This window comes from Dreissena polymorpha, chromosome 1 (genome assembly GCF_020536995.1).
Source record: "Dreissena polymorpha isolate Duluth1 chromosome 1, UMN_Dpol_1.0, whole genome shotgun sequence".
Lineage (NCBI taxonomy): Eukaryota > Metazoa > Mollusca > Bivalvia > Myida > Dreissenidae > Dreissena > Dreissena polymorpha.
Window position 1 is genome coordinate 48,199,583 of NC_068355.1, and position 15,429 is coordinate 48,215,011.

The 15,429-nt window shown below is 35.1% G+C and overlaps 1 protein-coding gene and 1 long non-coding RNA gene across 2 annotated transcripts; both read right to left on the reverse strand.

Moving 5' to 3' along the window:
• Positions 1 to 6,936: 6,936 nt before the first annotated feature.
• On the reverse strand, positions 6,937 to 8,995 carry LOC127879385 (uncharacterized). Its single transcript, XR_008049041.1, has 3 exons — positions 8,919 to 8,995; positions 8,569 to 8,640; positions 6,937 to 8,258 (listed from the first exon to the last, which is right to left on the reverse strand). It is a non-coding gene; the product is annotated as an uncharacterized LOC127879385 (long non-coding RNA).
• A 3,571-nt stretch (positions 8,996 to 12,566) lies between these two features.
• Positions 12,567 to 15,429, reverse strand: LOC127879372 (glutathione S-transferase class-mu 28 kDa isozyme-like). The gene is made up of 5 exons (XM_052426153.1): positions 15,173 to 15,429; positions 14,556 to 14,660; positions 14,143 to 14,258; positions 13,609 to 13,716; positions 12,567 to 12,953 (listed from the first exon to the last, which is right to left on the reverse strand). The coding sequence occupies exons 1-5, from the start codon at positions 15,303 to 15,305 to the stop codon at positions 12,795 to 12,797; spliced, it is 621 nt and encodes a 206-aa protein (XP_052282113.1). The 5' UTR covers positions 15,306 to 15,429; the 3' UTR covers positions 12,567 to 12,794.

Here is a 15,429-nt window from a genome sequence, read left to right on the forward strand (position 1 = left end):
TTTTTATTTTTTTTAGCATTCACATAAACAACCAAGCTATGTAATATGGAATTTTTACACCCATAATTGCTGCTTCTTCCTGTATTTGCGCGATGATTATCTGAGATATTAACTCCATGACACTATAATCTCAAATCTTTTTCTATAAAGAATTGTTAATAGTTTTATTTGATCGTTCGTCAAAAAGTTGTAACTCTGTTACTCTTGTATCTTCAATGCAATTGAGTAATTAAATAGTAATTAAATTGAATGCGTTTTAATTCCCTTTTATTATTGTTTAATTTGAGTTACAATGCTATGACGTTAAATTTTATTTACACTTAAATGTATTATGAATATTGCTGGGCCAAGTGTGAGGTTGAGCGCTCTATAACCAGGTTTAAACCCCCAATGCTTTGCATTAACCGTTCCAAGGCGGTGACCCCAGCTTTATTCATATTTATGCCCCCCTTCGAAGAAGAGGGGGTATATTGCTTTGCTCATGTCGGTAGGTCGGTCGGTACGTCCGTCCACCAGATGGTTGTCAGACGATAACTCAAGAACGCTAGGGCCTAGGATCATGAAACTTCATAGGTACATTGATCATGACTCGCAGATGACCCCTATTGATTTTGAGGTCACTAGGTCAAAGGTCAAGGTCACGGTGACCCGAAATAGTAAAATGGTTTCCGGATGATAACTCAAGAACGCATACGCCTAGGATCATGAAACTTCATGGGTAGATTGATCATGACTCGCAGATGACCCCTATTGAATTTGAGGTCACTAGGTCAAAGGTCAAGGTCACGGTGACCCGAAATAGTAAAATGGTTTCCGGATGATTACTCAAGAACGCATACGCCTAGGATCATGAAACTTTATGGGTAGATTGATCATGACTCGCAGATGACCCCTATTGATTTTCAGGTCACTAGGTCAAAGGTCAAGGTCACGGTGACCCGAATATAGTAAAATGGTTTCCGGATTATAACTCAAGAACGCTTTTGCCTAGGATCATGACACTTCATAGGTACATTGATCGTGACTCGCAGACGACCCCTATTGATTTTCAGGTCACTAGTTTGTGTTTATGTTGGTTTGTATTGTGCTGTATTGTGCTGTTTTTTACTGTTTGGGCAATCGGTAACTTGCCTTAAATAAAGGACCAACTAATTATTTTTAATGAAAATTCAATACTGCTCCAGCAGCTGGAGTTTCACTTCTTTATATTGAAAATGTGTCGCTTTATATATATTTCAAGTACATTTTTATTGAAAATACTCTTACTAATACTTGCATCATAAGGCAGAGCGCCAGATAAGGGTCGTATTTTCGTAATTACGAATTATTTTCAAGTCCGTTACGTATTTATTTAAAAATCTTGTCGTACCATTAAGAATTACAAAATCAAGTTACGAATATAATTTTTACATCGGTTCGTATCGATTTTTATTGAATTCTTTTCGCGTATTAAAGATCTTTTCGGTGCTTATATAGAATGGTTATCGGGTTTGTTTAAAGAAGCGCATTTTTTTTCCAATAAAAGCGGAGTGTACAGTCTATCTGTCAAAAAACAATGGCGGCGACCAGAGAGCGTCCTAAAAAAACTGCAAAGCGTGCAAAAACACGCTTTTAACATATTGTACGCAAAGGGAGCCGAAGTTGAATGTTAAGAAAGACATTATAGTAAAGATCTTATACGACGTTGTACATGTATGTTCAGTTGCCGACACAGTCGGAAAATCTAAAATAACGCGACAGAACGGGTCCAACACTTAAAGAAAAAAAAACATGAACGAGTGGAAGGGACAATTCCCGTGGCAAATCGTTGAAAAGATTGAAGGGGAGACCCGTTTTAATTATGAAATATGAAAAAAAATCATCGATGGCATGCAATCTAAGCACAGTTTGGGCATATGAAAAATAAAATTGTATAATAATGAATAGACACTGTTGAACTCGTATAAATAAAGTTGCTAGTATGTTTATTTTGTTTTTATGCATGAAAATAACCATTATTATTTATTTTTTGGTCATTTAGAAAAGCTAAGAATTATTTTCCAAAACTTAGTAGTAACATTAAGAATAAAACTTCAGAGTTAAGAATTCTTTTTGAAAATCTGGTAGTAACGTTAAGAATTTCTCAAAACCTTATCTGGAGCTCTGATAAAGAGTCAATATATAAACAACATTAGTCTATCATAGATCATTACCCTTTAAAACATATCATAGAATAAAGGATACTTTCTAAGCACATACTCCTTTAGAGTTTCAAAAGCAATAATGTTCAATTACATCATTTGAATTAGTCTATACATATTTTTTAAAGAAGAAAATTTGGTATTATATACTTGTTAAAGTAATTCATTGTAAATGAAGATGATTACTAAAAATGTCCAAACCATAGAACCCTTATCGTATTTGAAATTGAAATTCTAAAGGAGTATGTGCTTAGAAATTGTGACATAAAGTCATGAATCCAAGTTTAAGTTCCAACACATGAACCAATTAATCTTTCGTTGAATTAACGACTCTGTCTGAATCCAACTATAATGTACTTACATAGACACCGTTTAGTCCACTGATATCTCAGATTGGTTTGCACATGATCCATCACAATGTTTACAGACAATACTGCATTTGAGTCCAAGTTTTCTGCAGGTACATGACATTGTCTTACACCCAATTTTGCGTGAACAACGTACAACCTTAAGTATATTGTCTGGAGCTATTATGCTATCCGTCATCTTCGGTACCAAACAGTCGTTGACTGTCTCCCAGCCATAATCACAAGGACTAGCTGGAACTACCTTTCCATTCCAAAACCTGATAATAAGCACGCAGTGCATGATACCTCGCTGAACGAGTTGTTCTTTGGACATACTGTTGTTGGGTTTTGTGCCGATTTATCTAAAACACCTTCATTATCAGGTCATTCATAGATGTTGCCTCTGTTCTTTCTGAATTCAGCATAATCATCAAGGATTCCCCTCAGCTTTGTTGTGAAGTTTAGTGTGGAAGTTTGTTGAACAATACCACAGATTCACGAAGGCGCTTTGACTTCTTAAAGGGGCCTTTACACGTTTTGGTAAATTGACAAAATAAAAAAAATATATATATAAAAGTTGTTTCAGATTCGCACATTTTTGATTTAGTTATGATATTTGTGAGGAAACAGTAATACTGAACATTTACCATGCTCTAATATAGCCATTATATGCAGCTTTTTAACGATTTCAAAACTTGAAATTATAAAGCGTTGCAACGCGAAACCGTTGAATAATTTGGAGAGTTCTGTTGTTGTCGCTATATTTTGTGAAACTACGACGATTGCTTTTATAAAGTATAAAATACATCTGACATTGTATGCGGAAGAACGGTCGAGGGTCTAAGTCGGAGACTTTTTACGCCAGGACTCCAGACGTCAGTGGTTCGAGCTCTGTTGAGGGCTGCTTTTTTTTCTTTTATTAAATTTATTCTTGATTTTTACTGGAGCTTTTAAGAGCAACTGTTTACATTAATCAATAGAAAGCATTTTAGGAAAAACTTCAAAACCTTTAAAGAGTCTCAATGAAATCGTTTTACCAAAACCACTTGGTTTTGAAACCGTGTCGCAAGGAATGCATGTAGGAATAGTATGTTCTGTTATATGTTTTCTCCAAGTTTCTGCTGTAATTTGCGTATATTTACTGACATTTTTCGTTGACTCACTTTTCGACTAAATTTCCTGTCGATCGATAGTAGTGACACAATAGCACCAGCAAATCGGTGTCCTCACCTATGACGCATTAGTGTTGACTGCATATTCTAGAGCGACTTTCACTATTTCATAGTCTGCATCTGCCGAAAATTTTGTAACATCTAATTCTTGCTTCTGTAATTATCTGCTAATATATTTATGAAGTGCTGTTTATTTGCACTGTTTAAGAAGAAGATTTTCTTGGTTGTGTTCATCAACAGCTCTTGTTCTACACGCACCTCTACTCCTACCATTCCATTTGGTCTCCTTTTAAGAAAATTGTCCTAAGTAGATGGTCCTGACACACATCAAACAAACACAACGTGCCTTCTTGGTATTTTCGTTGAATAAAGCTAATGTACATGTCACAAACTGCACCATATGTTCTTCCCCGAGGCCAATTCAGTTTTTGAATTAAGTGCCCTCAATCAACAACGTACTGGATATTTAAATGATCTTGCTGTAATTCACTACTCGAAACTCCTTTCGTTAAATCAGCACCTAAGGATGCCTTCTGTGATTCTCTATGTATATTCTTTCTTTCAAATAGGGAAGCAGGATATGTACAAAGCTCGTAAGACAATAATTCAGGGTCATCTAAGGGTACAGATCATTGAGCTGCTGTAACAAGCAAATTCGTTGAATTGATAACCCCCGCCAATATGCTTCTGGACACAAAAGTGTTATATTTGACACTCAAAAAAGCATTTTTTTTCAAGATACAATGGGCCATAACTCTGTTATAAACAGATGGTGTACAATGCCATTTGGCGTGCATCATCCTCTTATCCATATATACTCATACCAAGTTTCAATGAAATCCGCCAAAGCACTTCCAAGATATGGCTCCGGATAGACGGAAAGACAGACGGACGGAAGAACGGACGGACAACGCCAAAACAATATCCCTCCGCCTATGGCGGTGGATAATTAACTTTTGAAAGAGGATTTGCGGATCTATATTTTCCTTTTCTCCATCAATTTTCACACAGGCATTGTCATTCATTGTATCAACCTGTGATTTTCTGGAAGATTAATATTCTTGAATGTTCTTCCCTCCCATACTTTCGATGATTATTTCTCCCACCTCTCTACCTTTATCTGCATTCACTTTCTCACCTACTACAAAACCACTAGATATGCTTCTCAAAGACTGATTCCCGCCCCTACTGTCGTGATTTCCCACATTCCTTGTGTTGCTCGCTTGCTTCATACATCCTCCCTGTTAACTCCTGCATTTGAATAGTAATTTCAGAACATGCTGGCCTTGATAAAATCCACTGAGCCCTCTGATATTCATCGATTCCTCTTCCTCTAGTCAAGCCCCCTACTGCCTTTAAACTTCTCATTAACATTTGCTCAATGATAAGATCAGTTTAAAGTCCTGCAAAATATTTATCAGATCTCCGAACTTCATGCAAGCCCTCAAGAAATTGCTTGTAGACAGAAGGGTGAGTTGTTGGTAGTTCCAGCATCTTGTTTATATATATTTATACCGATTTTGTGTAGTTATTATGTCCAGTTGAAGCGAAAAATGGTAACATTTCTCGAAGGGTCTGTACATGTAAAAACCAGTTACCTCTTCGTTCTGCCTTTGTAAATCTGAGTATAATGTCGACCATTTCAATATACTCAATCCAAAGTTGAGCTGTTCTTAACTCGTTTAATTTGTCTACAGCCGTCTTTAGTGTCTTACTTTACTGCTTCGTTTAAAATATTCGATTTTTCAGCATATTGAATGTCAACTTCACCGAGCAGCAACTTATCCAGTAGTGACATAGTTTTCAATGTTTCTACTTCAACCAGCTCATTTTCCCAAGAGGACTCTACGTCTGTACCATCTGGTTGTAAGTCTCTGTTTTCAAATCATTCATAATTAGACGTTCATTTTTGCTTACTTATGACTGTATCACTATCCAAGTTCTTATCATATTTGTCATTTTGTGACTCCTCGAGAGTCATTTCTTGTTGTTGATTTTCATTAGAATCAGCAAGGATTGATTAATTCTGATTAATATCAATGAATTAAACGCTTGATGACTTTCGGTGTACATGTTCTGATAAATTGATCGTATCTACATCCGTCTCAATTCCATCAACCTGTTTCGTATGGTCTCTATGCGTAGGACCATTTTCTCTACCTCCTCCGAAATCGTTTTTAGTTCATCTTCACCTGTATCTTCTTTTAGACTGAGATTAAATCTTCTCCATAGTCGTTTTCAAATGATCTATCCACACTAGAGTCTCTTGATAATCTGAAATCGAACACTTTGGCATCATTATCTTCTTTGTCTTCGTCATCATCATCATCATCATCATCATCATCATCATCATCATCATCATCATCATCATCATCAACATCCTAATAATCATCATCAGGTTTATCATCCCTTAATTCATCACGGACTGTTTCACCAAATTGATTTTCATTATCATTTTCATTGTCTAACAAAGCTGTTTCTCTTTCTTTGACTTGGATATTGAATGCATAAGATGTAAGAAGTGCAAACAAAGCCGTTTCTACCAAAAGATGTCCTTTTATTGCTCTACTTATAGCCTTGCCTGTAAGTATATGCGTTACAGCATTTTCAGCATACACACTTTGTAATAGCTCTTTTAGTCCTGAGTCTGTCATTGTAGTTCCTATTGACCCAAGGAAACTCATTACTACATGCAGTCCTCGAAGGCGAGACACAACTCTCTTCACGTCGCTATTAGCGGGTTCTGTTTCATGATTTTGCGCCTTGAGCCATAACGGCTGGTCAAATGTTATCAATGGATCTACATTGTATTTTGTAGCCAGGCTCATTACGTACGATAATGTAGAGTATATACATTTTTCATTGTTGGGGTCCATGTCAATAATGGGCAGGAATATGGCTGTGGATACTCCTAGATGTGTACCTTTATGCGCCATTTGCATCATCCCATTCCACTGGTCGTAAGAGCCATGACATTTTCCAAAGAAGGTCGATGTTGTAAGTGTTGTCATAGGTAATGAACTCGGAAAGCTTTGCGAACGTTATCCAAACTCGTTGTGCTGAATCCTTGAATTTTATAATCACTTTCCCTACAGATGCGAGGTCAGTTGAAGATGCATTCATCCTCGGCACAACCTTGTTGACATTTTTTACTCCTGGGGTTATTGCCATCATCATCCCCATTCCATGTAAAGTGTTTAGCCCATCAATTGTTCTAACATTATGATCAACGTTATTGCCATCATCATCCCCATTCCATGTAAAGTGTTTAGCCCATCAATTGTTCTAACATTATGATCAACGTTATCGGCCATGAATTGTCTTGAGAGTCTGGAATGTTAAAGTCTTGAATCATTGATGCAGACTTCTCAAACCTTTGCGTTTCAAAATAGGGCATACTAAACCCCAATTCATTTAACAAACCAGCATTTTCGATCCAAACATTTGATGTAACTGTACATCTAGCCCGAATTGCAAAGGAGCTAATATTGGTATCGGTCTTGCTGCCTGAACCAGAGTTTGGCCGATCGCAGCTTTTTCAAATCAGAATCTTTCCACGGAATCAAAATTCCCAAAACAATATTCAATGAATCAGGCAGAAAATCAAATCATGCGTCTTTGCTTTCTACGTCTACACTTGTAGGTTAATTTTCTTTCTTATTTGGAATCAAAGCAATGTCATTTTGTATTAATTTTGCAGCAGTTTTGATGAGTTTTGTCTTTTTTTCATCGTCATTGTCATTTTTGCTTTCTTCATAGAAGTTTTCCACATGTTTCGACACCTCAAGTTTTAATGTGATTAAATTTTATTTACCACATGTTTCAGTAATATATATTCTTGATCCAAGATGTTCTATAAGACGACGTTTCATGTGCTTACTCGAATAAGGTTCAGAATCGGCATTTTCACGTAAATTGTATTTCATCATTTTCACAAGTTCTTCAATGGTATAGGGCCTATTTGTATTATGTTCGATTTCCTTTACTACTTCAAGGAAAGCCGCTTCTCTGTCTTCTGACACTTTTCTTCCTTTTTTCTTTTTGCTGGCGTAGGCGTAAATATATCTTCATCTTTTGTCCGGAATTTAACACTACAGTCCTGTTGATATGTTTCATCTGAGGCAAAAAGATCTCTCGAGTATTCAATTCTGGCGAGCACAACTTTACCCCATTCATCTTCTCTTTCGCTTGTTTTATAATACTGGAAACTAGTTGTTTTCACAGAGTGCCGCTTAGAACCTTCAGATGGGTGCTGAGTATTCAACTCTACAACATTTTCACAAAATAAACAATCTGTTTTAAAATCAAAGTTCTTGTCCGAACGAATGACAACTTTTGGTATTTCAGGTTCCAGTTTACGCTTCAGTAAAAAAATTCGCCCAGGTAAGAAGTTCTTTCGAAAATATTCAAAAAGAACTTGGCCACTTTCGAAAACATAAATATCCCCTTGCGAATCGCTTATTCTATTCAGAGAAATGCAGTCCTTTTCGCCTAACCCTATAGTTTTCTTATCAAGCTATGATATTCGCACAATACGCAGCTCGACTTCGATGTCATTCCTGCAAAATAAAAAATCTCAATGCACTGTTATTTGAATATTCATTTACGATAAAAGAACTATAAATATGCTATATTGTATCTGGTTATTAGAACATCTTTACTATTAAGGAATTTCATTATGATATAAACATTTGATATATAAATATGATACGGCAAAAATGGAGCAGCTTTAAAAAAATACTGTTTCACACACATTGAGGTGATAATTGCTCAAAAGAGAACCGTTTTTATATTTAAATTCTGTTTTATTTAAAGGTATACCGGTATTTGATTTTACAAGACTAAAGTGAAAGTGTTTTAAGTTCTTACTTCATAACGCTCTTTATTCACTTGATTTGGTATTTACATGTAGTGCCTTTTCCCGGATTATCACAACCAGTCCTGTAAACATTTAAAGAATAATATACATTTGCAACCCTATATAAGTACATTAAAACAATTCACATTTATAAAGTAGCCATTAAATGAGAGTTAAAATGTATTGCTATAACATCAATAATTTATTTAAACGAAATAGTTCTCACATAACTCACAACTAGATCGTCTCGAGAATTTACAAAGCATAATTTTATGTGTAGGGTCTGGTTTCAAAATAAAGTCATCCGTCCAAACCTATTCATAAATCAAATGTGCATGTTCGTTACATGTATACAGCTTACCGTTCTAAGAGATATTTTCAGCTAAAACGATTCATGATGGTCACATAGATGGTTCTTTAAGTTCATTATTTTACAGCGTGTTGGTGACGCTGAAAAAAAGATCAAAGACGCAACATTTAGTTTTAAAATGTTACCAATTTTACCTTATTTTGAAACTAAAAAAATAATGCTTCTTTTCCCGAATTTTCATTTTTGGTCCGTATCCGCTTCCGTAGAAAAAAAATCAAACAGCCTTTACTTCTTCTATTATTTTTTTCAATTTTTTTTCCAGATAAGGTCATTAAAATGAATAATAATCCAACGGTAGACATCTGAAATATATGTGGCTTGTCTAAATATATTATCTAATATGTCTTATACATTGATTCTGGTTTTGCGAACAGGGTGTATAACAGCGGTCATCGGATCAATAAAATGAAAATGTTTTGTCAATGTATTATTTTAATGGTAACTGACATGTTATATAAATGTTTTTCAGCAAATGCTGTATACTTACATGGTTTTATCAGACACATTGCGTCATTTTCATATCGCTGCCAGACTTCTGTTTATATCTTCGGCCTTTTTGTAGCATATGTAACGTCATTTTTTTTCTATTGTTGATGACGTCATTTACAGATTTCAGATGAAACCACCTGAATGGTGAACAAAATTGGCCATCATTTTCATTTCTGTTTCTAATGCGTTAGTTCTTATTACTCGCGCCGCAGTACGAAAATTACGAAACAATGTGAATACGGTAACCATGTGTTTTCTTTGTGTTAAAACAGGCAATTGCCTTCCAAAATTGATTGTGTGACCTTCAATTTAATTTTGACCTTCACCTTGACCTCAAGTATGACAATTAAAAATGATAAAATGTGTTAATCTAATGTCAATTAGTTACAGGAGTATTTATGTTTCCATTCTACATCATAGTGTTCGATGAGTCAAATTTACGATTTTCCTCTATTTCTACATAGTTGATGGCGGCCATCTTGGATGTCATTCTGGCTGTTACCTTGGTAACCAGATATTGCTTTACTTCCAGCAGAGAAACAAATTTTGCTTGTACTCTACTACCGTAAAGATGATTATATCAGAATGCACCATTTACTCTTGCAAACGTAACTTCTTTGTGGAAAAATTTGTAATTTTCTTTAAAATTTGACCTTTGACCTGTAATATGACATTGAAATTGACCTCAAGTATGTCAAAGACAGGTGATAAAATTTGCTAAACTAATGCCAATAAATCACAAGAGTATTTAACATACTATTACCAATTATACCTTTCAAAATGTGACATTTCTGATTTTACCCCTGATTTTAACTTACGGCGGCCATCTTGGACGCCATCTTGGATTCTGATGTTTCCCGTTTTTCCCGGAATTTTCTGGAACTTTTTGAATTCAGAATCTACAAGCTATAACCTTTCACAAAATGTAAGTTTCAAATCTGTTCCAATTTTGTCCGGGTTAAGACTGATTTTGGGTTCCACAGCCTGATCTACATGCAGAGAGAGAGGTCCGGAATTTCTTACACTGACTAGTGTTACATCCTTTACGCAGTGAACAGACACTTTGATGTAGCCAAAGTTCAGGGATTCGTGTCTGCTGGCGTTATGTAAAGGTCATTGAAGGTGAAAAGCTAGGTAAATCTGCTACGCCGATGTTAAGGTCAGAGACTGGTTGACACCGTTGGAATTGCTAAGGTAACAAGTCATGCATCAACAGCAAAACAGGGTCAACAGCGCCATCTTTATGACTACCTCATTGGTGAATAGAAAGTATTGCTCGTAGATTTATTGTTTAATTTATTTTCATCAATTATCTTATTATATATTTTGAATGTGTATATCGCCCCTTTGCACCCAGAGGGCGATATGGTGTCAAAAAACAAAAGTTTGGAAAATGGAATTTCCATCATGAAATTATATTCTTAGTGTGATATGATTCGATATTCAACAATATATGATGGTGATTGCAAATTTTATTTTACATTATATGTTTCTTATTATACCATGTTCATCATATATTCTATGCTTTCAGAACGTCCAAAACAGGACATGTTGTTGTTATTTTTTTCTAAGTTATCTCTATAACATAAATAGGATGATAAACAGTGCACTCACATGTTCGTTAAGACACACTCTTTATAAATGTGAATGGGTTGTGTTCATTTCAAACTTGCGATTTAAAAAGCTATAACCTACAGTCTTCCCGCTGGCTGGCGATCGGACTCTTTGTCGACGGTCATTCTCTATAAAGAAAGTGTTTCACTAGAATCAATCACTTTGTGCGTCCAAAGTATTACTTTAAACATAGATATGCATTTTTCAATTGATAGTGAAGTGACATAATGTTTTCACCAATAAATCGGCATCTCGTTTTATCCTATTTATGTTAGCTCGATTACATCGAAAGCATTTGGCTTATTGAAACGCCCTCGAAAAATGAAAATGGTCGCAGATTTTAAGATAAAAGCTCGGCTTTTGTGTTATGATCAAAGGGTTCGTAACTAAAACATATTTTTTTCCTCTTAATACGAAATGGCCTTACTTCTTCCAAAATATACATCAATGCTGCCTTTACATTATAAGGACCTCATAACGTATTGTTTTTCTAATAAGAAAACGGTGATTTTGATACACATAATCCTATATTGTCACTAAAATATATTACAAACCAGTTTTTCGTATTTGTATATGAATCCCATGAATTCGAAATTTATGACGTATGTCGTGTGACGTAATTTCAGTTACGCTTGACTCTCTGGATTTTTGTTGAAAAATATTGACGTTTTTTAAGTTAAATATTCAATTTAAGTTAAATACATATACAGCAAACGAATCCGAAACATATTTCGGATTGTCTAGTGGCATGCATCAATAAAAAAAAAATTATAATCTGTCCGACCATTCATTCGATTATTTAATTGCGAAATTATGCAGATTAATTGATGGAAGAACAATGAAAAGTAAAAGTGCATCGTATTAGTTCACAAACAATCATTTATATGATACCAAATAAATAAACCATAAATAAACATTTTTTCATGTGACCAATAAACACCAGATAAAATAGTCCCATCATCAGTTAATTGATCGTTCTTTCTTTACCAGATACGCCATGTTAGCATGAGGTCTGCCTAAAGTACGTGAACATTTGGCTACTCGACATGGCCTCTAAACATTGTTTCCAAATGAATATCTCAAGTGTTTGTAAAGAAACAGCCCCCCCCCCCCACACACACACACACACAAACAACTCCAAGGACCTAGGTAGCTCACGTGAGACCCGAAGGTAGACTGTACACTTTTAAGTAGTGTTGTATTGTCTGTGTAATAAATGTGCCTTCTGACCCAGCTTTTCGCAAAGAATCATTTTTTAACGGTTGTTATATCATTAGTATATAATGATTGTTCTGATCCAGTGTCTGTGTGACATTTGTTGTACACCTTTGACCATACAAAAAATGAGAGCGATGAATACAATATTTTCGAATACATACAAAAATACATTTTAGGAAGTGAAATATGTTATTTTAAATCTATATTGGTATTAGAAATAAGAGAACATCGAAACCCGACATGTTTCTCTTTTGCACCTGAGAATTTCGTAAAGGATGTAAAATTGAGTTCCATTGATTCAACAGAAGGAACCCAATAAACGTTTACGCGTTTTATTCAACGCATACAACAGCTATAAATAGAAGTTCACTAAACAAAATTGTTCAAATATAAAATATGTTTACCCGGAACGTTAACTGAGTGAACAACACAAAAATATCAACGTTCACAGATAAAATGGCACACTGTCATGTTTCAGCTATGGCATTGTTGGATGAATCAAGACTAGGTGTATGAATAACTATACATGATAATGCCATTGAACAGTTATTTTGAACGCTTAGCTAAATAAGCCGACACATTCTTTTCTCCTTGCACTTTTTTGGAGTGCGCAGCAACATCCGGGAACTTCGCCCAGGCGTCCCCTAAACCCATATCGCTGGACTGGTCAACGATGTTAAATAAGGCTAGGTCAGCCAGTGATAACTGAAAGGGAATATTTAGGATTTATGTTTGTTCTTTACCAAAATAAACTATATAAACTCTCTGGGTTTTGTGCATGTTAAGAGCATGTAGCCTGACATTTTTGTTGTACGGAACTCTAAGATAACCCACACCCAATCTTATTTTATTCATTGCATGATAAATGTGGTGTTTTGTATATACTAATACAATTCGCATTCAGCAAAACTTTGATTTAAAAATTGCAACTGCAACAACCGCCCGCCAACTTATAACTCTTCAGATCAAACTTAACTAAAAGCAAAAAAAAAAAAGATTCTCAAAAAAGCTATCTAATTTTAACCCATTTATGCCTAGTGGACTCTCCCATCCTTCTAAATTGGATCAATTTATTTCCAAAATTAGGGAGGTCTTGTATATTTATTTCTATATTTAGAATATTTCTTACAAAAATTCCTTTAATCAAACAGCGCAGACCCAGATGAGACGCCGCATCATTATTTTCTAGACGCTATGCATAAATGGGTTAAAAGAAAAAAAGAAAGGTCATCGTACATAATTGCATACTTTCATTGATGGACGTGAAGTGAGTGTTAATATTTTGAACTCAATGCGCGTTTTAACAGAAAGTATAGTACGGTATAAAGTGTAAAATATCTGCCAACAAAGAAGTGTTAACCTTAGAGCCAATGATAAATCCATTCTTTCCGTACTCCTTCATTCGTTTGCTGATGTAATTGCCCAATCTTGGGATGTGGTTGTCAACAACATCTGTCTTAGCGGCCGCCTTGAAGTAAACGCACAATTTCAAAAGTCAAAAATAACATGAAATTAGTACTTTTTTGTATTAAAATGTATTGTTTGTCTGAAAGAATATCAAATATAAGTCCGTACATTGGATAAAAATTACATTTCCGTGAATTGGATATCAGTGATAAGTACGTGACTTGGATAACCATGATAAGTTTGTGATTTGGATATACATGTAAATGCAAAGTCTGTGAATTGAATATCAATGATAAGACCGAAACTGGTATCTTTCAGCAAATGCAAAGGGGTGAGGATTACATTCGTTAATAATACATCGAAATCGGTTACCAAATGCATTGCTTTATGTGATATTTCACAAAATAATACAAAATAGCTTACTAGTCATTACTGGTAATTATTATGGTTATGGTACAGTAATACGTATATGTATATGTATTTTTACCTTGCTTTTCTCGTCTTTTTCGAAGTAGAACTTGAAGGCGGCGGTATGTACATCCCCAACCGTGTCAAACACCTCCTCTACAAGCTGCTGCTCCTCGCTACCTTGACCTCCCAAACCTGAAGGTTATATTCATTCACTTTATTTAATCTGTGCGGTTATTCTTCAAATGTGATTTTGTTCAAACATGTATGTTCATAAGCATAATAAATGTAGTCATATTTGCTTTATTAACAAGTCACACGCGTTTCCATATTAAAATCTTGTTTTGTATTACTCGTTAGAAGCTTTTTTGTTACTGTGAAACACTTCTCTTTAAGACATAAGACTTGCATCATAAATCCATATCATGTTAAACGGGCGGGATTCAAAGAGTTGGAGAATTAAAAATGTCAAAATAAATCTAGTATCCTTACCGAACTCTCTAGCCAAGCTCCTAGCGATGGTCCCCGACTGGCAGAGCAAAGATTTCTTCCCGCCTTTAGTCACTGTTAGAACTGGCATTTGACCAAGTGGCGTCTCTGAAATAAACCCGACGCCGTTGCGAACATTCAGGCATTATATCATCAACATTTTGTACTTTTGGCTGATTGCATTCTTGCAATAGATCTTTTTTTCGGTTACCAAACCAATTCGCGAACTTGTATAGACAAATATTATATATTTGTTTGGTAACCGAAAAATATAATAAAAGCAATAATGTATTCAGCCAAAAGTACCGGTGCAAAATAAGATAAATGTATTAGATATTTAAAACAGGTGCGTAAAATTAACACTGTATTGTAAAAAAAATATGGTATTGAGTAATATTCGGAAATACATTGTTAACCATGATCACATTGATGTACTGGGCAATAGTGAAAGAAATACAGATTTGTCCAGGAAGAGATCGCATCAGTGATAAAATATGTACACGCTTTTAAAAAATACAAACATAACTATATTGCACATGTGTATATGGAACATACATCAAAATCATAAAACCAGTAACCGGTTAAATATAAACGAGGCTAGATAAAATAATATAACTTACCGGGTTTAAATTTTGGCCAATCTTCTCCCTTCACTCTATGGTCTTCGAAGTTCTTTCCTGCCGCCGAGAAAACCAGTCTAATAATTTCCCCTCTTCCTTTGCCATCAAAATATGACACCTTGTACGTAGCCATTTTGTACAAACGCAGTGTAATGAGTGTTCTTCAGTCAATATGTTTCACAAATATTCGACACTGACTAAATTCTTCTTTAAACCTTCCGCGGTTAAATACAAGTATCTTACATGTTCTGTTATAT